The following is a 24,055-nucleotide window of genomic DNA, read 5'->3' as shown; positions in this document are numbered from 1 at the left end:
AAAGCAACCCCATTCAGGGAACACTTGAACTGCTGGGTAAGATGAGGCTCATCACTCCTGGTCCTCATCTACACCAGGCTGTTTCAATGGCCTCTCCCCACCTGAACAGTCTCTTCTTCATTAGCCACCTTTCTATGGTGGCTTTCCGCATACCAGGTTACCGGAAATCCCCACTTAAAAAAAAAAAAAAAAATCACTCACTTGATTGGATATTGCTGCCATGAAAAATCTGTAGAAGGATTGATTTTCAAAAGAGAAAGGATCTCAATGAACCCACCAGTGACAGGGGTCTGAGTCCCATGAGCAAGGACCACCCCTTACAGAGATAACTTCTCCCTTGTCCTAGTCTGCACGCCATCTCAGAGTGCTCTCTGGTGGATTAGCCAACAAAACCCAGAGCATCCCTGCAGGGCTAGGGAACTAGCCTAGAGTTAGTGTAGCTTCTCACTAAACCTGTGACAAACAGCACCAAGCAATTTTCGGGTGGAAAAAAGTCAAGCAACTTCTGACAATATGGAAAGGACACACATGGGTTTAATATGAAGGACAGAAGGGCTAGAACACCATCACTTTATCTAAACATTTGCTTTGGGATATTTTAGAATGCATCTTGGTGAATGAGCCACAGGACACACTATTCAGAGACACAAACACCACCCAGTAGTTTTGGCCAACATGGCTTGACGGGAAGCATGGTGTTTGCTCTCTGTGACTGAAGTGCCCCAGTGTGGCCACACTTACATGGGCACAGTAAGTGTGGTTTTCAGCCCCTCCTGTCCCACCTCACCATTCTCCACCAGCATTTCCTTCAACTATGCAGATTCCCTTCTTTGCAGTGTTCTTCCTTGACAGTTCTCCTGAGAATTCTACTCATCCTGCAGGCCTCCTCTTCCCTGACCCCCTTCCTCCAAGTCTAAGTCAGAAACCCCATTTATAATATACCATCTTTGCTATTGTTAAGTCCTGGTGGTGCGAACAGTTAAGCACTCAACTACAAGCCGAAAGGATGGCAGTTCAAACCCATCCAGATGTGCCTCAGAAGAAAGGCCGGGAGATCTGCTTCCATAAGGTCACAGCCTTGAAAAGCCTATGGAGCAGTTGTACTCTGCATGCATGGGATCTCCATGAGTTGGAATGGACTTGACAGCAACTAACGGTAAGTTTATTTGTGTAGGTGTTCACGAAATACCTTTCAAATGAATAAATAAATAACTATGGAGAAGTCTCATTTGTACTAACTTCCAGCTCTTATTTTTTCATTTTTCTGCAAGGCTGCCTTGTCATGAAATTCACTATCCAGATATACCATTTGTCTCCTAATATTTTTATTTACTAAATATTTAAAGCTTTCAGAGAAGGGAATATAGCAGATTCACAGTGCTTGTTTCAATCATTTTTATTTATTCAACAGACTTTTCCAGAACTCCAATTAGATGTCATCACTGGGCAAAGAGCTAGGGCTGTGGAGGGCCCACTGGCACTGGTCTTAGTGAACTGCTTTCTCTTCCAGGGGCTCTCAAACCATGTCTTTAATAATGTATTCTGGAAGGCTGCTCAAGCAAACCGGTATGTAGTCGGGAATCTACGACCTTACTATTTTTGAAAACTAGAATGACATTTGTCTATGTCATTTTTTTTTTCTCTGGCATGTCCTGAACTTTGCCAACCCCTTCAAGGTCGCCGACAACGTGCTTGCCTGCAAGTGGTTTCTGAGTCTTCAGCTGGAATTGATCCAGTATAGGGCATGTCAACTAATTTCAAATATCCTGGGGCTGTGCTACAATTTCTTTCCCCTTCCTTCTCCATCCCCTCCCTCCCTTGCTTCCTTCCTTCTTTCCCTCCTTCATCTGAGTAAGGTGCTGGATACACACACATGACTCTGTCCTCCAGAAGATTTCCCAACCTATCGGCCCATGGGTATATAATCTAGAATTTATCTAAAAATAACAAACAGCCTTACCGACACCAGATATTTTCTATTATAATCACTTACCTACTCGCCTTGCAGTTACTCTGATAAGAAAAGACTCCAGTGACATCGCAAGTCCATCACAACAGTTCCTGCCATGAGCCCATGATTTTTCTCCGCTGCAGTCTTACATTACAACAGAACTGGCTTCACGGTTTCCTGAAGCAGTATCGTTAGAAAAGAAATAGTCTGGGAGCTCCCAGAGACAACTTTCTTCAAAGACACCATTCAAAAATTAAGGAACTGATTTACTGTGACTGCTAAATTCCCTCTATGAATTGTGCAAGTTTAAATTCTAGTTCTCCAAGCTAACATGTCAGAAGGAGGCTCCTTAGTTTGGCTCATTGCAAGTCCAACAGATCTCCATAAAGGCCCCAACCTTTGTGAGCCCCTCTGTGGCACAAAGGCAGCTGCGGGGTATATGCCTTGGGGTGTCTGAGGCCGCAATAGACACAATCTGCAATCTGACTCCCTTCCCCACCGCTCTGCCAGCTCTGCCCTCCCATGTCAGCAAGGGTGGTCCTTAGAAAGACGAGGGCCTGGCCCAGGCTCTTGTGTCTTGTCTCACTGCAGCCTCCAGCTCTCCTCTCTCTGGCAGCTCTGTCTGAACCTGCAACTGGCTACACTTCTCCTTCCTTCCTATGGGATCATCATCAGGCATTGATTTTTGGTCCTTTTTATTTCATTTTCCTTAGAGGACTCATATATTTCATGGCTTTATTCGTGAGTGACTAATCACAGGTGAATTTTTATTTTCAATCTTATTTTCCCCTTAATTTTTTGGTCTTTGTAGGTAATTTCAGCACACTACCATTCACCATTCACATATAAGGATAACAATAAGATGATATATTGGTAATAGTGAGGATGGTTATGGTGCTGACGATGGTGATGGTAACAGTGATGGCGATGATGATGATGGTGATGATGATGAAGGTGATAATGCTGATGGTGGTGATGACAATGATGGTGATGATAGTTGGTGATGATGGTGGTGATGGTGATGATGATGAAGGTGATAATGCTGATGGTGATGACGACAGTGGTGACGATGGTTGTGATGACGATGATGATGATGGTTAATGATAGTGGTCATGATAGCGGTGGTAATGGTGATGGTAAATTATCAGAACATAATTTATGGAGATAGAGAGGACAAACCTCCTCTAATAAGCCTGCTAATCTCAGAAAGATAAAAACACTACTATTGAGCCCCAAGTCTAATCAAAACACATGAATCTGGCATATGTCACAGGGGCTTAAAGTTTTTGGAAAGTGAGGCTGATGGCCCAAGTGTTGTAAAAATGAAACCCTGCCTAAAAGTGAAGAAATGTAGAAATTCAGAGCAGAACCAACCAGACAGATCCAGAGCTCCCCAGTATGAAAGTCCTCATATACACCAGAGAGGAAGACTCCAGTGGTGTTGCGCTATCTTTATGTTGTCCAGCGATGTCCCGCGAGCTAACCTTTTGTTTTATACATGTTTGCTGATGGACAGACAAGTGCACATCAGCTTTCCCTAGAAGTCTCCCGTGGACCCTAAGGTTCAGCTAAGAATCCTTCCTCTATCCTCCCAGGCCCCTGGACATATTGTGCCATTGCATTTAACACACTTTTTGTGGTGGGTGATTGCAAAAGTACTCCAGCTCTCCAGCCTTCATGGCTCTCCCTTATTTGCAATGTGATTTTACAGTTCCTCCACAAAGAGGTGGAGTCTGTTTCCCACCCTCTGAGTCTGGGAACCCTGTGAATTGTTTTGGCCATGGAAGTAACAAGATACCAGTTAGGAGCCCTGCCCACCTCTGTCTCCAGCTTGCTTCTCTGCCTTCATCACAAAACAAATGCTCAGCCTGCCTGACCTGCCAGAGCATGAGCTCCTCAAGGCAGAGCTATCTGGACCTGTGGTCCCAGCTGAGGCCTGGCCCAAATCAGCAGAGCTCCCTCACTGCCCCCCGCCGAGGCCTGGCCCAAATCAGCAGAGCCCACTCGCTGCCCACCACTGAGGCCTGGCCCAAATCAGCAGAGCCCCCTGCTGCCCGCCGCCGAGGCCTGGCCCAAATCAGCAGAGCCCCCTGCTGCCCGCCGCCGAGGGCAGATGAGCAGTGACCCGTGTACCTCCTGGCCAGCCTAGATCAGCAGAACCACCCAGCCACCCTGCAGACTCATGAGCAAATACCACTGCTGATTACCACTGAGGTTCTGGGGGTGTTTGTTTTCTAGCACCAGTACCAGTTGTCATCACGGGGACCCCAACTCATGGCAACCCCAGTGAGTGTCAGAGTAGAACTGTGCTCCACAGGTTTTCAGTGACTGAGTTTTGAGTAGATTGCCGGGCCTTTCTCCTGAGGCACCTCTGGGTGGATGCAAACCTCCAACCTTTCCATTAGCAGCTGAGCACATTAACCGTCTGCACTTCCCAGGGACCCCATTTGTTTTCTAGACACTGAGATACAGCTATGATCCAGACAGTCTCTGCTTTCATGGTACTTATATTCTGGTGCTGCTGGTATTGTGTTTTTTGTTAGCTGCCATCAAGTTGGCCCCCAACTCGTGGCAACCCCATGTGTTACAGAGTAGAACTGATCCATAGGGTTTTCTTGGCTATAATCTTAACAGAAGCAGATCGCCAGGACTTTTCTCCTGTGGACCTGCTGGGTGGGTTTGAACCGCCAGCCTTTCGGTTAGCCACCGGTTGCAAACTGGCTGCACCCCGCAGATGGCACACAGTGATGAGTCCTCTGAATAAAAAAGAGCAGACAAGCGAAGAGAGAACAAGGAGGGGTGACTCCCTTTCAGAGAAGGCAAGCAGGGAGGCCCCCTCCAAGGCAGGGCGTTGAGCTGAGGCCTGGATGATATGAAGAACCAGGTGAGGAGAAGTCCAAGGAGAGAGACTCAGAGAAGCACAAGCGTTCTGCCAGGGGTGATATTTCATTCACCACAGTATCCAGCCTGCTTGCTGGAACACAGGTCACGTGGGTATTTGCAGACCGGAATATGGCAAGCCACAGGGTGGCTGAAAATATTAGATAAAAGTATTTTCTCCAAATCAGAAATCTTCCTAGCATTAATTAATGTATTTATAGATGGGCTGTCACCCTTTTACCTAGAAAAATATGCAAATTTGAACTTCTAGGAAGACCTCTTGAGTCTAACACACCTACCTTTTACTCCTCAAGAACTATTTCCAGCCTCTTTCTCTTATTTCTAGTTTTTAAAGGTGAAGAAAGTCCTCAGTCCTCTGAAGTCACTGGGAAAGACAGATGCTACTGAGGTCTGTTCAAGCTCAGAGGGCCACCCGCGTTCCACCTCCTTGGACCTCAGGGAAAGGTCCTCGGCTGCCAGCCCCCACCCTCAGCTGCCACCCTGCCTCCCTGGACTATCTTCCCACCTTCAACACAATTCATCAGTTCCCACCTTCTCCACGAAGGGCTGCGAACCCATGTGACAGAGGACGCCCTCTCTGCCTGCAGCCCCTGCAGGACCAGCATCACATCACTCCCCTGCTGTTGTCAGTCCTTTATCCCCCATGCCTGGTGCAGTTGGGTGCCCCACTCCTCCGTGTCGATGAGCACCCTACAGGTCCTGCCCCCAAAGGCAGGGCCCACAGGCCTTCATACCACCTGGAGCACTGACCCAGCACAAGGTGCAGGGGGTGGTCCTTCCTCCATCCCCACCCCTCCCTGCCTCCCCTTGCCTGCTCGTTTCTTCCCCTCCTCCTTCTCTCAGGTGGACACTCACTGTTCTGTTTATGTAAAGAAGGACACTCCCCACGGATTTTATTCCCCAAGTCCCAGAGCCTCTCTCCTCTGCATTGGCCCTCTGAGGCCCCTTTGCCCATAAACCAGTTTTCCAGGGCCTTCGTCATCTGCCCCAGCCCCTCTTCAGCCTCAGCCTCAGCCCACTATTGAGGCCCCCAGCCCTGTTATCAGTCAGTTCTCCAGAGAAACAGAACCAACACTGACCAAATCCACCACCTGCTGCTGAGTTGGCTTCAACTCACGGCAACCCCGTGTGCGTCAAAGTAGAACTGTGCTCCATAGGGTTTTCAATGGCTGAGTTTTTGGAATTAGGTTGCCAGGCCTTTCTTCTGAGGCACCTCTGGGTGGACTCAAACCTCTCGCCTTTGCCTGGGCCTGATCATATTTTATCGATCATGTCCCCATTTCGGCAGGTAGCTCACCATCTGGCATGCAGTAGATACTCAATACTGGTTTGCTGTGGGGGGGTGGGTAACGAATGAGGTGAGACAATGTGAAACCATTGTTACTTTATATTCATGCATGGCCACCACCTACCATCTAGTGGTGGAGGAGGGCAACTTCAGGGTGATAAGCTTTCAGAAGTGTTTCAATCACTTTCCCATCTGCCTTGTGGAGCATCAGTTCTGAGAATTCCACAGTGCACCAAGCCTCAACCATTGTTGGGACAGGTAAGCACGAATACCAAGGCCAACAAGCCCCAAGGCAACCAAAGCATTCAAGCTGCAGGCAGTACAATGTGCCAAGTATGATCATCGTTGCTGTTGTGTACTGTGGGGTCAATTCCAGCCCATAGTGACCCCATGTGACAGAGCAGTACTCCCCCTTAAGGTTTCCTAGGCTGTAATCTTTACGGGAGCCGATCACCCGGTCTTCTCTCCTGAGGAGCCACTGTGCAGGTTCTAATCACCAACCTTTTCAGTAGCAGCCAAGTGCTAACCATTGGACCACCAGGGCTTCTTAGTATGATCACTGCATGGGGAAATCCCAAGGCGAATGGACTTCGTTTTGACTTTGTCAGGGGTCAGACACATACATTTTAACCAAAGATTACAGGAATATCACATTTCATATTTCATTAATAAACCTGGAGATGGTGTAGGGGCAGTTAAAATGAATTGAAAAGAGGGACGAATTTAAAGCTGAGGGAACGGTGGAGAGGAGTGCCAGAGAAATGACAACGATGCTTAAAATGTAACACCTGAAGACAGATGCAATAAACTGAAGATAATTGTGAAGAGTCTGTGAGGTGTGCGAACATTGTGTGGCCCCTCCGGACATGAGATTCCATCTGGACAGAAAAGAACTGTGGACCACAGGGTGTCTGAGTGGTTCTCCAGCCTTCCCTCCCATAACTCCCTGAAGGCAAATCCCTGACAACCCCTTCTTGTGTATTCAGAGTGAGGAAGCACTGGTAGACACTGCCTCGAATAATTTTGTTTTGATGGGGCCCGTCTCAAATTGAGAGGTGTTTCCTTCGTCATATGGTAACCCTGGATTAAATGTTCCACGGTTGATATGTTAGCCTGCTCCAAGTTATGTAGAACCTCACAGAGCCTTCTGGAAAGCTAAGAAGACACCAGGTTCCAAGGGAATGAACAGTTAATAGGAAGCCTGACATTGCATTGAGGAAGGGGAGAGGTCTGGGCTGGTGCTCTCCTGGCACACCCTGAGTCCTACGCTGCCATTGGTGGGCAGTGACCGAAGACAAACGCAGCACTGCACACGGATGCTGAGAGGGCCTTGGGTGAGGGTCCTGGGCTGAGGAATCTCCATGCCTGCCTATGATAAATCCTAGGCATCTACTTGACTTCAGGCTACAAGATGACGGCAGGACAGGGGCCAGTGTATCCTCTGGGGAATGAGCAGGAAGCACGAGTTCCGAATGGCCTGCTCTCCTGCCCACACTCCCATCGCTCACATGGCAAATGCACTGTGTAATTGTCCACAATGTCTGCAGCTCCGGAGACTGCAGAGCAGGCTGTGGTGTGAGGGGTCTGGATGATCACGGGGGTGGGGTGAAGCCTCAAAGGTGGTAGGAAATGGCCAGTGAGCACAGCCCTATGAGGGAAGTCCTCACCTTCACAGCCTTGAGTGGGAAGCTGGCGTCCTCTTCTAACTCTCCCTCCCTGCGGCCTTTCCTCCTGCCCTCAAGACAGCAACCCATCCACACCACCACATCAACACCCAGGATACCATCGCCCACACCAACTACAACACCCACACCACCACCCATGATGCCATCACCTACACCACACACAATACCACACCACCCATGATACCATCACCCACATAACTCCCACTATACCACCTGCACCAATGCCCACACCATCAACCACACCACCACTCACACCATCCACATATCACCATCCACAAGCCACACCACCCCCCACACCATCCATAGCACCCACCACACCACCCACAATACCCCCTATAACACCATCCACAATACCTCCCACACCACCACCCATAACAACACTCATACCACCCATGACACCACCATCACCCACCCCATCCACAGCACCACCCACAACACCCACCACACCACCCCACCACTGCCCACACCACCCTCACCACCACCACCGCTACCCACACCACATGGCAAAGCAGAACTGTGCCCACAGTGTTTCCAATGGCTGAATTTTCAGAAATAGATCACCAGGTCTTTCTTCCGAGGCACCTCTGGGTGGTCTTGAACCTCTAACCTTTCGGGGAGCAGCCACGCATGTTCGCCATTGCACCACCCAGGGATGCTCTCCTGGAACATAGGTAATCCTTCTAAATATTAGCTTTTCTCTTTGATTCTGGGTTTCTGTCTCTCTAGATTTAAAGGGCGTAACACCTCAGTGAAAACAGTCTCCCTTCTTACATCTTGTGACGTTTCCCTCCATCTGTGTTGTCCACCCTGGTTTCCTCCAGTTCCTTGAACCTTAATGACAACACAGGCACCTGTCAACTCAGGCACGGACACGTGTTTCCTATAGTAGTAAGTTTTTGTGTGGGTGCTCACTGATACATGTCTTATTGTGGGTGTCACAGCTGCTTGCCCACTGATACACGTCTTATTGACCTCTTTGCTTCTTGAAGCCTCAACTTTGAGTCAATGTCATCGAGGAATAATTGCCAATCCCTCTCTTCTGTTAGGGATGACAATTTAAAATACGCTGAAAATGTTAACATGGGTTATTTCCCAAAATACATCTCCTTGGGCATTTCCTCACTGAAGTTCAGGGGCTGCTTTGCTCTCCCATGTTGAAACCTTCTTGTAGGTTATCCAAGTTAAAAAAGGTTTTCTAGCCGATGCAAATCTGTGTGAACTCTTGTTTCTAGGCAATTTCCCCAGTCATTTTAGAGAGTCTTTCTAAAGACCCAGGTGGGCACCACCTGGTCCTAGTGGCAGGTGCACTTAGCTGACTTTGAGACCCCTGACCTCAGCTCCCTCAGTGAGTTTGCTCCCTCATCATCTACAACCCTACAGCCTGTATGTCTCTGAAAGAGAATTAACTGCTTTGATGTCTGCAACCTCCTCCCCAGCAAGGGCCCTGGGAGCACATTCTATTCTGTCCATCTCCAACCCACAGGATCAACCACAGGACAGAGCACACAGCCAGTGCTCTGGACTCACTGGATGAATTTATAAGGTCAACAACTTTCTGTACAATTTCTACAACTTCAAAGAGTCCTGGAACCTTTTGGTCAGATACCTGCTTGTTTCCCTGGTTCCAACTTACTCCTCTGTGCAAGGTTTTAATACCTCATCCTGCAAAGGTGGACATAAAGCTCTGCTGGACCGCCACTTGGGATAAGGCAGCTCATCCTAACCCTGAACAGCCTGATCCATAGATCATTCTTTATGTGGAGCCAAGGCCGGCCCTGTAACTTCCTCCCACTAGCCACCGTTCTGCAAACGCAATGACCCAGAAGTATCTACTTGCTATTTCTCATGGTAGACCTCCAAATGGTTCACAACCGCTCACCTGTTTCTTGTGAAGCCTTTCTTCTAAGTATATATCCCCTCTTTCAATTCCACCTTCCCTGTCCTGGAACCACCTAGTTCTTCAATGTCACCCTCTAAATGTAATTCTCAGGACTGCAGAGAATACTGCCTAAGGAGCTGAGGGAGAGTGGAATTAGTGTTTCTTGTGACCTGAATACTGTTCTCTGTTGATAAATCTGGGTACAGAAAAAACTAGATGTCCTCGGTCTTTGTAGAAGTTGAAATTATAGGCATCCCGGTTAAGAGTTTAAAGCAATGCTCACTTTCAGCAGATATAATATCCCATTAAGAGTGTTCTTGTAATGAGTGTCCCCATATCAGCTTTCTCAGCTGAAAAAAAAAATTGCATTCTCACTGTCGCCTTCTTTTACTCTTCCCACCCATCGTATCCTATCCGATGCTTCGGGGTGCCCCTCTCCTGAGGTTCACCCTTCAGCCAAAGACTGGACAGGCCCATAAAACAAAACGAGACTAAAGGGGCACACCAGCCCACGGGCAAGGACAAGAAGGCAGGAGAGGACAGGAAAGCTAGTTAATGGGGAACCCAAGGTTGAGAAGAATGTGTTGACATGTCATGGGGTTGGTAACCAATGTCACAAAACAACATACGTACTGTTTAACAAAAAGCTAGTTTGTTCTGTAAACCTTCATCTAAAGTACAAGAATAAAAAAATAAAAAGATTAAAAAAAAAAAATCCCACTATTGCCATCTGGGCATCTTACTAGATGAACTTTCCTTCCTGTGAGTCATTCTAAAATTCTTATGCTTATATAAAGAAAGAGGACTAAAACTTTGGTTTTGGTTTGTGTTCAGCCAACAAGAACAAATTACCGGGGCGGAGGGGGGACAAAGGCAGTATGTTTTCTGCAGATCGAGCCACCTTCTGAAGAGGGGGAAAAATACCTTACAAATTTCAAGAACTCCGAGAGGTTTTTATTTATTTCAAATTCCAATAGAATATGTTTTATCTAAATATTTTTATCACACAACTGAAACACTGAATGACTTTTTCAGAAAGAGTTAAATACATCAATCTAGTTACAAATTCTAATATAAAGAGTACAAAATATAATGTTATAAACTGTATCTTTTAGAAAAAGAAATACAAATTCTATGGTCTTTTGTACTTTACTGCCTCAAAGTAGAATTAGCAAGATGGATGAAGAATGAACATTTGACGTTGGGTGGGGCGGGTCGCTCAGTTACCTCCACAGCATATCAGAGGGAGGTCTCCAGCGGCGAAACCTCAGCAAACAAGGACCTAACGACATAGAACCCTTTTCACCTAGCATCCCAGACTGCTGATTTTTTTGTTTATTCTTTTTGCAGTAAATAAAATGTTCTATGATTAGAGCTCACCAGAATTAAAAGCAGTAAAAACAATGTATGTTACTGCAGGCATGCTGAAAGTGTGAAAAGTTATACAAACTCTGTCCTTTTTTGAACAGTATCCAAACCTCTCAAATTTGTACGTGTATGTGTATGTTTCTCTTGTTTTGAAGAAGGAAGAAGGGAATAGACTGTCTGGCCCTGAAGATCCAGGAAGTCACCGTCTCCCAAGCTAAGAACCACGCTCACTTCCCTGACCCAGGAAGGCAGCCCGTGCACCATCTAAATTTTGGCTCTCGGTGTAAGAACACGGAGCTACTTGTTGCATCCATGCTGCCTCCAAAGGCAGGTGAATAAATATATCTGTGTGCCTTTACCCAGAAGTTGACGCCTTGCTACCAGCAACCTGGGACACCCTGGCCAAGCTGAAGATGCCTTCTGACATACTGGACAGTATCACAAAACCAAAGTCCCTTCATCATGCAAAGTCACCGAAACCTCCAAGGGCAATCTCCTAGAGCACCTTGTTTTCAGGAAACCAGTGTCTTTCTGGGTTTAAAGAAAATAAATATCAGGGTAACCTCTTAAAACAGCCTATACTTTTCAAGAAAAAAAAAAAGGTAAACTCCACTTGGCTTGATAATATGCATTGTGTTATCCAGGAATGTATCTGCCTAAGATTGAATAAGACCTTCCAGAATCAGGCCGAAAGGTGACAGTACTATTGACAATCTCCCAGAGAAGATATTTAACACCTGATTTTTCCCAGAGAATTTCAATGTTCATTCTTCAGATTAAGGAGTATGAGTGAATAATCCTGATTGATTTTTTGAAGATCACTGTTTTGGGGTCATTTAAATTCAAGATGAGAAGATATCAGGGGGAGGAGGAAAGAGCAGGCAAAGCTAGAAGAGCGAGGGGCGGGGGTCGGGGAGAGACACAGAGAAGCTGCAGAGTAGACAACCAAACCCTTTATTGTCTAGGTTACATGAGACGGCAACACTGTAAAAATCTGTTAAGAAACAAGGAAACAGCAGGCTGGTAGAGGTAGTAGAAAGTCTGTAACAGTCAGAGGTGATTTACAGGAGTGTATTGCGTGGAAATTACCATTCAGATTTAAAAAAAAAAAAAAAACAGAATCAAAACATATTGGCTAAATAAATAAGAAAACGCAGATCATATTAAATAGGATGGCCAAACTGACATCAGCGAATTAACAAACCAATACAATACTGATGATACACAGGGAAAGGAACCGTGTATTTGTGCCTGAAATTGGCTTGTTTGGAGGCTGGAGTTCTTGGGGGCGGGGGGGGGCCCTCTGGCATTTGTGAGTGAGAGAGAATCTCACTTCTCCACACTGCACAGAAGCAGCTACTCAAGCTGACCCCTTGGCTGGTGGTCTCTTGGTAGCCCAACTGGTTAGACGCTCTGCCGAAGGGACCCCAGATGGCAGCGACACTCCCCGCTCCTCCCCGACCCAGAAAAAGTGGACTGGTCCCTACCAGGAGACCCTCCCAGCTCTAAGTATCAACTGGGCTTCTCCATGCCACTTCTGAAATAGCAAAAATGTACACTAGACCTTTGTGTCACTTTGGGTACAGAATTTCTTTTAATAACTAAAACAGAGAGAAACAAACAGGACCGGTTCGCTCACTCGCTCCTGTGCATTCCTGAACCGTTACCGTTTACTTTCAGCCAAGGAAATAAAAGCCAGAAAATGTGGAAATTACCACTTTGGGAACACTACTCAGATGATCACACATAAATCAACAGAAAGATATTTTGATTTCTTACGTGAACAGAGGGAATGTTGTCTCTGCAACGTTGCTCAGGATAACTTTACAGAATAGTCCGTTACAAGTCGCTTCATATATCTGCACAGACATTCCTCATTACACCAACATGGCAGAACATTCTGGAACATACTGGTGTCAGAATATCAGGAAAAAATAAGTGTAAAAAATACATACAGATGTATATAAGCTAGCCAGTTACATTGCATTGTTTGCACGTGTTGCAAGGTAAGCTGAACCGTCAAGTAATTTAAACTCAGTAACAAGTAAAATCCAGAACCAAACATTAACTAATAACAATAACAACAATAATAATAATAATAATATAATTCAACAAATCATTAGAACAGGAAAACCACACTATAGAGTTGTGTCTGTGTGTGTGTGTGTTTAAACGAAGTCTTTGTATCAGAAGCCCATTTCTTACAAAAACTGCACAAATCCATTACTGCATTAAGTAAACTGTTGCTCTCACCAGTATTAAAGATTAGGATAATTTCTGTACATGTAAAATTATTGCTTTTCTTGAAAAATATATTTAGCATGCTCGTTTTAATCCATTTCCTGCCTTTATAAAAGTTCACAATTAAAAAAAAAAAAACCTAGTAAAGCTTTTGCAAAAAATTTCACAGAACATCTTCATTCAAGGCAGCAGTAACTTTTGATAATGCATAAAATCATATGTGCAAAACTCTGAAACTCTCAGAAATATCACCATCACACATAGTGTCACGGTAATTGGAAAAGAAAATCCATCTGTGGAATACGGTTTTAGTTGCGTACACTGCGTGGTTTAAGATCCTTTGTCACAGGCCTTAACCCCCACCACACAAACTTGCATTTGAAAGAGTTAGGAGGAAGAGGTATATAAAGCTGTCCCCCCACCCACGGGTCTGGTGACCACCACACAAGAGACAGACATACCATCATCCTGAGAGTATGTGCCTTGATGAGAGAGGTTACCCGTCCTCTGGCGGTCACTAGGCCCAAGCAGAAAAAGATGCCCCTTGCTGGGGCCATGTGCATGTGGGGGGCAGTGGAGAGGAGGCAGAGGAGGGGAAGCAGAAGGTTCCATAGCATAAGCACCCTAGCGACCCGGGGCCCCAAAGCTGCTCAAGGATTCTTCTGCAGTGACTAAAACCAATCCGAATCAGGAGGGGTCAGTGGCTGGGCGATTTGTTAAGACATGCAGTCTTCCTTTGTGTGCGGTCTGCAGAAGTGTAGCCCTGTTACAAAAAGGTCCTGAGAGTAAATAAAGAAGCCTGCTTTTCTTAGTGTTCAACTAGCTTTCTTTTCTGAAGCAGAATCTAAGCATTTCCACGGCATGTTTCCTGCGCCGGACTCACGTGGTACAAATGATGGAAAGAAGAGAACAAGCACACGGAAAATGCAAGTGGCCTGCAGTACCTGAAGGAACCAACCGCTGGGAATTAGATCTCGTCTCAGGCCCGGCCCCTCAAGCCCGGCTTCCACAGCACCTGAACGCCACCTCCTCCCCTCGCCTTTATTTACCCTCTTAAATATCCACTAAGACAAGGAGAGGCAGTAGTATTAATACTTTATCAAGCTCAAACCCACCACTGTTGTTTCTGACGTTATCTCAACAGTCCTCTGAGCATCAGAAGGGCCCTGTCACAGCTTAGCGTCTTCATTCTGTCCAATACACACAAGTCTTGTTTTTCCAGTGTCTCAAACTCGTCTCGAATCACATAGATAGATGCCTTGTGCTCCTACAGCGCCTGCCAGTACCACTGCATATGATAAGAAAATATGGGACTATGGTCGATTAGCACATATCTGCATACAGAATATATACATGAACTCTAGAGGATAGCATCTTCATTTATTTCTAGGGGCTGGAGAAGAAGAAGCATGTCCCTTCTGTTTTCATGCCAGCACAACGGCTCCAGGACTTGAGGTGTCTGGTAGGGAGTCTTCAGCTGGTCCTCCGTGGGGTTGTCAGGGTTACGGGCGAGAGGCTGTCGGAACCATGGGTCCTGTCAGCGGCTGTTTGGGGGGCCTGGCGGGTGCTGGACACTCGTCTCTAGGTCCCCTTTCTGAGAGGCACTGTCTGGACGGTATCTGCATTAGAATGGACTCTCCCCTGGAGGACAGAAGGGAGACAAGAAGAGAGAGCTCATTTCCACCTTCTGATTTCTCAGCGCAAGTTCCCAACTCACTTTCTTACCAACCCCCAAGAACACAAACGACGACCTCACAGCACAAACAGTCGAGTAGGCAAAGACCCCCTAACTTTGGAAATGTGCCTTGCTGCCTTGCAGAGGAAGCTTTAAAAAAGTCACTCTAGATGATTTAGAGGAGTCCCTGGGCACGAACAGTGAAGAACTCAACTACTAAGCAAAAGGTCAGCAGTTTGAACCCACCCAGGAGCTCCTCGGAAGAAAGGCCGGCGATCTGCTCCTGAAAGATCAAAGCCTTGGAAACCCTATGGAGCAGTTCTATCTGCACACACTGGGTCGCCATGTGTCGGAATCAACTCAACAGCGACTGGGTAGTAGTGACAATTTAGAAAAGGATCAGTTTCATGTGTAAGGATGGCAAGTAATACCATCTGAACCAGCTTTTGGAGAAAAGGTTGGAGAGACACGATTGGCAGGGGGTGGAGGAGGTGCTCAAAAAAAGCAAAATCTTATAGTACAAAGCTGACTTAAAGCTGCGTGAAGATCCAAAACAGGGTAACTCTGGGGCCACACAACAAAGAGTACAGCTCTCGTGTCGGTCTGTCGAAAGCTGAGAGGGTTTTCACCAATTTCCACCAAAAATGACCATGCTGGAAAAACAGAAGGAGTATTTTAAAGGCCAGTGAACCGCAAGGCAAAAAAATGAGAAGCTGTGTGAGCCACAGCTCCTGAGAACATTCTGATGCACATGAAACATCGCTGCTTCAGCAAGAGTCTCTAATCAGAGGGCAAACAGCAGACAAGCGTCATCTTACTTCACTTGACAAAGTGAAACCCACTGTTTGGAATTAGCTCGCACTCGTAAACTACGGCACTCATGTAAAACGGTAGCTGGTTTCCAGCTATGCCTATGGGAACCCCAGAAATGCCGGGGGGTGGGGGGTGGGAGGTGGGGGACAGGGCCAGGGCTGGTGGACATAATGAATTCAGTGCTTCTCTTGTGCAAACCATCTTTGGAAAACTCCTTTCTGAGGAGAGTGGCCCTGGATTCGTGCCCTACAAGTCAACTTCTAGCACAAGTCAGGAAGAAGGCTCTCGACCCAATGTCCCATGGGGGGCAGGGGGATTGAGCAGTGTAGACAGCATGTATCTTGAATGTAGGAAGCAGTAACAGAACAAGAGGTGTGTAGACGCAGGTGGATGCGGGTGCCCTTGCAGCTGCCTCATCACCAAAAGGCTCGTTCTATACAAGTTCTGGACACATTCGAGGAGGGGAAATGGCCTTTGTGTTCAGTGAGAAAAAAGGGAGTTGTTTTTGGCTGCTGTAGAGGTGTTTGGCCTTGGCTGTCTCCATGCAACAGCTGGATACAGCACACAGACTTGCTGGAGGTCCTAGAAGTTGGGCAGAGGATGTGTGTGAACGCGTGTGTACTGAGCGGGTCTAGTTAGGTACACACGACAGACGATACTCCACAGGGTGTGCACACCTGGGCATCTCTTCCACTAGGACCAGAACTCATGACCCTGCACTGTTTAAAGAACGCTAATGCTGTATGCTTAAAGCCAAACCCCAACCCCACTGCCGCCAAGTCAATTCTGACTCAGGGCAACCCTATATGTATCAGAGCGGAACTGTGCTCCAAAGGGTTTTAAGCGCCTGATGTTTCAAAAGTAGACTGCCAAGCGTTTCTTCTGGCACCTCTGGGTGGATCCGAACCAGCAACCTTTTGGTTAGTAGTCAAGTGCTTAACCATACGCACCACTCAGAGACTCCTGCTATATGCTTAACACGCTATAAAGGAGGGACCGTGTGTGAGCCTCTGTGGGCTGTACAGATCTGACAGGAACAGGGTGCCCTCTCCGTGAAGGATTAAGTTTTCCACTGCAGGGCTCTGAAAGTTTTAAACATAAGTATTTTCGAAGGACTGCAAAATCAGGACAACCCAAATAACTAGGTTTTTAAATTATTCTGTCAACCCAGACACCTGAATGCCTATTTTTCTCTCATAACTGAAGAATTCAAATAGTATCTTATCTTTTTTAGGTTGACTCATTGGGACCACCGCTTTGTTCTTCAATACAGCCATCCTACAGGGTTTTTAAAAAACGAATGAGATTCAACTGATCAATCAGGCAAAGGGGAGACGTGGCTATGGGCAGGAAGCCACAAAAACTTCAGCAAGCACGCTGTGATGTTCTGAGCACACCCTAGCTGTTGCTGCCGTTGTTCCTCCTAAAAAGGATGAGCAGTCAAAAAGCGAGAACCCATGCTTTCAGACAAGTTGGCTTTTCTTTGTGCAGCCGTGTGACTCGTAGGCTTTTCAGTCATGTAGAAAGGAAGACTTTCTTTCTGGCATTTCAGGGTTCTAGAGACAGATGTGGACTCTGGTACTTTATCAGACCTACATTTTTCTCCTTTTTTTTTTCTTTATAAGGCAAGGGATGTACATGTACTCCTGCTGTGGGTCCATCATGTGTACACAGAAAAGCTCATGTTCCTCCCACCCCCTACCGAAGACACAGGAAGTCTTGGTCTTCAAGGGGACATCAGCTATTGAACAAGGCTTGCCTGTGACACATGAGTGTGATGTTAAATGCCTAACAATTGATTACACTCCACACCTTATTGACTTCTGTCTTTACCTAATAAGCCACCTGTAACCAGGGCTCATGTTATTGTAATTCCAGAGAAGTCACTAGTTAGATTCATGGCTCTTGGTCGCATGTTATACTTAGAGAACATGGACAATGTGTACTCCACTGTTTGTTTTTTTGGTTTCGATGTTTGGTTTTTGAAGACGAAAAGCTTAAACAAGTGGGCTGAATTTTGAAATTTATTCAGTGGTGCTGGAAGCCTAAACGTGACACTGAAAATTCATTATACATATGTCCACATACACCCACCTACCCGATTTCTCCACCATTTGCATCATAACCACTGCTAAAAATGAGACAAATTAGGTTGCCATTTGTTGTTTCATTTCCTGTAATTTTGATTAATAGAATTATTTTCCAGCTTAACTATTTTAAAACAACACTTAGAATAATAAGAAATAAACTATTAATCTTAGTCTTTAAATTTGGGCAGGGAACCCAAACAAATCAACATACCAGATTTTATATTTCAGCAAAAATTATCCTGATCTTTTAAATCCTGAAACCCGGGGGTGGGTAAAGAGGACAAATGTTTCTTGGTTTTTTGAATATACCACAGACTGCCAGAAGAATGAACGAGAAGTACAGCCAGAATGCTCATTAAAAGCAAGGATGGTGAGACTTTGTCTCACATACTTTGGACATGTTGTGAGGCGGGACCAGTCCCTGGAGAAAAGCATCATGCTTGGTAAAGTAGAGGGTCAGCGAAAAAGAGGAAGACCCTCAATGAGATAGACTGACTCAGTGGCTGCAACAATGGGCTCAAGCATAAAAACGATTGTAAAGATGGCACAGGACTGGGCAGTGTTTTGTTTCGTTGTACGTAGGGTTGCTGATGAGTCGGAACCAACTTGATGGCACCTAACAACAATGTTTAACAATAGAAAATAATGAGTGTAAGTACATCTGTAAGAAAGTGGTTATAGAAACTAAAAGTTCTCCACAACAGTAAATAAATCTCATTTTTTCCCGACGCCTGTAAGACAATAACACCCCATATTTCAGCGTAGTATTCTCAGAAGTTTCCTTTCTAATGAATATTGATGATCACTGAAAACTAAACATCTCATCAGCTGTGCTAAACAATGGCATATCATCTTTAGAATACAATAACACATGGAATCCTCTCAGGTGGAACTCGTGACCTGAATTATTCCATGTCATAATACATTTTTTTCTTATAATACAACGGGCACTAACAGTAAATGCCTTTATTCCCATTGGATGGGAAGAATTATTCCTACTTCATTCACGAAAATTGACCTCTCACAGCTAGTGCCTCAACTTTGACGTTTTTCTAGTTCATTCATGATAAATGCAAAAGAATGAGACGCCTGGAGAAGAGACACTGTGACCTAGAACCACCCACTGGAAACTATTATTTAATCTAGACCTTTAACATCTACTGCCCTGGTTATTCTTCCCATTACAACTGTCTAAGAAAGGAATACATTTATAAAGAAATAACTACCTAACCTCCTGGTTTTCATTAAGTTCTCTACTAGTACCAGTTGCCATTCAGTTGGCTGCAACTCATGGAGGCCCCACATGTGTCAGAACAGAACTTCTCCATAGGGTTTTCAACGGCTAATTTTTTGGAAGTAGATCACCAGGCCCTTATTCCGAGGTGCCTCTAGGTAGACTCAAACCTCTAACCTTTGGGTTAGCAGCTGAGCATGTTAGCCATTTGCACAACCCTGTAAACCTACTGCCATCGAGTAGATTCTGCCTCATAGCAACCCTGGAACCCTAAATTCTCTAGGATCTCCTAAATAAATACATGCCTGTACTACAGAAGGGGCTTAAGTGCCATATTTACAAAAACAACCATTATATTATTGACTGATAGAGAGAAGTGCCATTTAGAATCCACCTACTGTTACATGTACTTGTGAAAGTCAGGGTTTAGCTCTTCCAGGCCTCTAGCTTAAAAGAAACAGAAGTAGAGTATCATTTGAAAGAATGGCTATAGCAAAAGGACGTGTTTTTTTTCTTTTCTCTTCAAAGTTCACATGTATACTGAAAAGAACCTTTATTTTAAGCTATGATGAATTAAACCAATCTCATATTCACCTGGACCTCCACCTATTGAACGTTGCACTGCGATGCACATTGTATCATGATTTGCAGAATTATCCAACATAGAAATTTCATATATGAATATGGTCAAGTCCAGGCAATTATCCCATGACTGTACATGTAGCAACCAATGATGCAAATTCACCAACCGACAGTATAAACTAGGAAACTACATCCCTGTTGACAATACTTTTTTCAAACTAAGAGCTTTCCTTTGCTCTCCCTATAGTGAACAATGAAAAACTAGGCCCTGGGAAAAACAATATAAAACAAGGCAACACGCAAGCACGCTGCCAGGCTTTCACAAAGCTACGTGACACAAGCAAAGAAACTTAGCCAAGAAGTTTGATTCCACAGCACAATCTTCTAACGGGCTTATTCACATGGACACACACACGGTCGTAACTGTGTTTATGTGTGCATGCGCCACAAAAATACACACACTGCACATGGGCGCTCTCTGGGTCCTAAAGACGATTACTGATTTCTAGAATAACTGTTTGACAACAACAACGAATGCTTATTGTCTTGTGCTCTGTGGCAGGCCTGGGGCATTTTTTCATTTAATTTTTACATCGAGATTACAAGATAAGTACTGCTATGATTGTGACCTTCTAGATGAGGAAATTTAGGTGCCCAAGGCCGAAGATCCTTCTGACTCAACAGCCCAATATTTTAATGATTTATTGACTCAGGCCTTCCTGAAAACAGAAGTAGCTAGGGTGAATTTACATATCAGTAGCCATTAAATAAGGAGATGGACTTTGGTGGCACAATGGTTAAGCGCTCAGCTGCTAACCAAAAGGTCAGCAGTTCGAACCCACCCAGCAGCTGTAGGAGAGAAGACCTGATGATTTGCTCCCTTAAAGATTACAGCCTAGGAAATCCTATGGAGTAGTTCTGCTTTGTCACATGAGGTCACTGTAAGTCAAAAATCGACTTGACGCCATCCTACAGCAGCAGCAGCTATTAAATATCTATCTTTTCTGTCAGATCCTTCTTCTCCACTTCAAACCCATGTACTCACCTACCTATGGACATTCCTCCTTGGATCCTCAAAAGGCATCTCAAACGTAATTCGATTCTCCTCTGAAGCTGGTCTTACCCTGCTCTCCTCCCAGGTTTCTCGCTTCAAGGAATGGTTCCTGCATAGACCACCTGCCTACACCAGGACTAGGGGTGCCCTCTCCGCCCATATCCAACCCTGCCCCACCTGGCCCAACCACCCTGTCTCTCCCTGGGATCCCAGATGCCTCCAACAGGGTCCTCAACCATCCGTCTTGAACCATGGCAAATCCATTCTCAATATACCCCAAAGCTGATCATCACTGTAAAGATACAAACCTGATGGTGTGACCCTCTGCTTACAACGGTGAAGGAAGGGGACTTTGCTTGCTCTGGAATGAAATCTCAACTTCTAACTGTGGAGATCTGACACCTGCACAACCCTTGGACCCACCTTCATGCCTCTGCCCACCCTCCCAGCCCCAGCCATCTTCAACGTCATCAGGATCTTCAATGCAACACACTCTGCCACCCTGCATCTGCCCAGGGGCTGGCTCTCTCCCAGGAACATGCCTGCCAACTCGTACTTGTTCTTGTTGCCAGCACAATCTTCCAAAGGCTCACGTCCGGTTCCAGGCTCCATTCCTTCCTTAAAGCCTTCCCCTTATCATGGGTTTACTGCTCTGACCTGCTTTGTCTAAGCACCCCACAAGATCTGAAGAACCACAGAAGCAGGGACACTATGTGTCTTCCTCCCAATGGCCTGCACGCACATAGTGGATGCTCAATAAATACCACTAATGAGTGGATCAACGACTGCTTTAAAACTGAATTTCCAAATATTGCTTCAGTTAAATATGGTGGCATGTATTAATGCATGTGTCAATCAACTTCAAGTGTGACATCAAATAATTTCTGCATGAATACACAATTTCCTACGATTAAAAAAAAAATATTATCATCTACAACTTCTAAAGCCCAGAGGAAAAGAATCTGATTTAAATATTAATTAGTGAATGGTAGCGAAGCACTCCAAAAATGAAAAAGAACATGGTTGGTAAGTATAATGAGTCACACTCTAGGCATAAATAACTACAGGATTGTCCTATAAATCCATAAAGTATCCTCAGCTTAAACTGCAAGGGTGATTTTTGTAAATGTATATGATTTATACAATGACTACAGGGTTAACAAAGAGCTCTGTGATTTAAGCCTCTACCTATTATTAATGTGTTTTTCAATGATACTGGCAGACTTATCTTTATGGGGATTCTTAAAGGTATAGTTCCTGAGAATATTAAGGAAAAGGGAATATCGTTAGAAAACCAGAACATTCAGGGAAAAATCAATGAAAGCTACTTTATGTGGCTAAAGACAAAAAAAAGCTATGAGAGGCAAAGAGCTTGAATATGGCATCCAACAAACTCACTGCTATCATGAGGTGTTGTTAGGTGCCACAGAGTAGATTCTGACTCACGACGACCCCATGTACAGAGCAGAGCTGCCCCAGAGGGCTTCCTAGGCTGTCATCTTTATGGGAGCATATCACTAGGTCTTTCTTCTGTGCAGAGTGGATTTAAACTGCTGACCTATTGGTTAGCAGCCAAGTCCTTAACTGTTATGCCGCTGGAATCGAGTGCATTCCGACTCATGGCAACCCTATAAGACGGTGTAGAATCACCCCGTAGGGTTTCCAAAGACGGGCTGGTGGATTTGAACTGCTGACCTTTTGGTGAGCTTTTAACCACTGCACCACCAGGGCTCCACTATCATGAGAGAGACATATAAATTTGGCTCAGTTACAATGTCACAGGCCTGAAATGCCAGGATCACAAGGCAGAAAACAGAGATTCAAGCAGCTGAGAGCCTGTCATTAAAAGTTATGTCAGAAATCCACACTAACAAGACTACGACATTGAGCTAAAATTTGAAGCTAAAGAGATTAGTTGGTAATAAGTATAATGGAATTTTAGTTTACAGAGGCAAAGACAAAAACATAAATCCATCCTTTAGCAAATCAAGATGAGTTGAGACTGTGATAAATTCCCAGCCTAACTCTATGAAGCATGGAAGTAATTTAAAATACCGTCTTGGTGATTTTTTTTTTTTTTTTATTTCTCCCTACGGAAGAAGCGTTATAAACAGGCTTAACCAAAACCAAACCTGTTTTGTTGCCTCCAATTGATTCCGACTAATAGTGACCCTATAGGACAGAAGAGAACTGCCCCACAGGGTTTCCAAGGAGTGGCTGGTGGATTCAAACCGCCAACCTTTTGCTCAGCAGGCGAGCTCTTAATCACTGTGCCAATATGCAGCAGATAAATGCACACGGGGAACCCTGGTGGTGTAGTGGTTAACAGCCACGTCTGCTAACCAAAAGGTCAGCAGTTCAAATCTACCAGGCACTCCTTGGAAACTCCATAAGGCAGTTCTACTTTGTCCTATAGGGTCACTATGAGTCAGAACTGACTCGATGGCAATGGGTTTGGTTTGATTTTTAATGCACGTGGGTTTCTGAAGGACCTCAAGTTATGCATAAATGGGTCTGGGGTCCCTGCCCTGACATACCCTCTTACCAGGATGCCACATCTTTGGTGATTTAATGGATTGCTGGAGTAAGCAGCAACACTTTGGTTTGACTCCAGTGGCAATCTCCATATGTAATTCTCCAATTACGGCACGGCCTTCTACTACAACACACCACAAACACATCACAGCTAGTCACAGTAAAGGAGTTTTAGTTCCGTTAAATTGGACAGTGCCACCGCATTCAAGATGAGGTCACGTGTATTGGGAAATCTTTTAATCTAGTGAGACGTCATATTTACTTCATGAATTGTCATAGATGATCATCATGAAATAATTGCTTTCTATTCTATAACTGAATTTTTTTGAGAGACAGAAGTCACATACTCAAAAACTATAATTAATAGCAAGGCACCTGCTCAATGACAAATGAAGAAGAAGCATTGAACTACAAGTAAGAATTCTAAGAACACAATATGAAATAGACAAACAAGTCCTGGATTAGAAAATGTCAGTTCTAGCCCCAGCTTGAGCCCTAATCAGTGGCAGGCCCTTGGCAAAACTATTTCCTACCTCTTACCTTATTTTCTTCAGCAGGGGTGAAAGAGGTGAGAATGAGTCTCAGGATTCCTCTGCGGTCTGAACCATCAACCCCAACCATGAGTCTGACAAGTGATTACATTTGTTTAAAAACCCTAGCTGCCATTCAAGTTGACTCCAACTCATGGTGACTCCGTGTGTGTCAGAATAGAACTGTGCTCCACAGGGTTTTCAATGACCCATTTTTCGGAAGTAGATC

The 24,055-nt window shown here is 45.1% G+C and overlaps 1 protein-coding gene across 10 annotated transcripts in view; it reads right to left on the bottom strand.

The window, feature by feature from the left end:
- Positions 1 to 12,647: 12,647 nt before the first annotated feature.
- ZNF516 (zinc finger protein 516) overlaps positions 12,648 to 24,055 on the bottom strand; it is a 130,886-nt gene continuing 119,478 nt past the window's right edge. For 8 of the 10 annotated variants that reach the window (XM_064294392.1, XM_064294393.1, XM_064294395.1 and 5 more), the window contains 2 exons: positions 18,388 to 18,507; positions 14,866 to 14,954 (listed from right to left, as the gene is read on the bottom strand). In XM_064294392.1, coding sequence (XP_064150462.1) covers positions 18,409 to 18,507 — 99 coding nt within the window. In that variant the 3' untranslated portion in view covers positions 14,866 to 14,954; positions 18,388 to 18,408. Of the gene's footprint in view, positions 14,955 to 18,387; positions 18,508 to 24,055 lie in introns of all 10 variants that reach the window. The other 2 variants (XR_010323431.1, XM_064294398.1) reach the window with 2 other exon arrangements.

The sequence above is a fragment of the Loxodonta africana genome, chromosome 11 (assembly GCF_030014295.1).
Source record: "Loxodonta africana isolate mLoxAfr1 chromosome 11, mLoxAfr1.hap2, whole genome shotgun sequence".
Lineage (NCBI taxonomy): Eukaryota > Metazoa > Chordata > Mammalia > Proboscidea > Elephantidae > Loxodonta > Loxodonta africana.
This window is presented reverse-complemented; position numbering and strand designations above follow the sequence as displayed.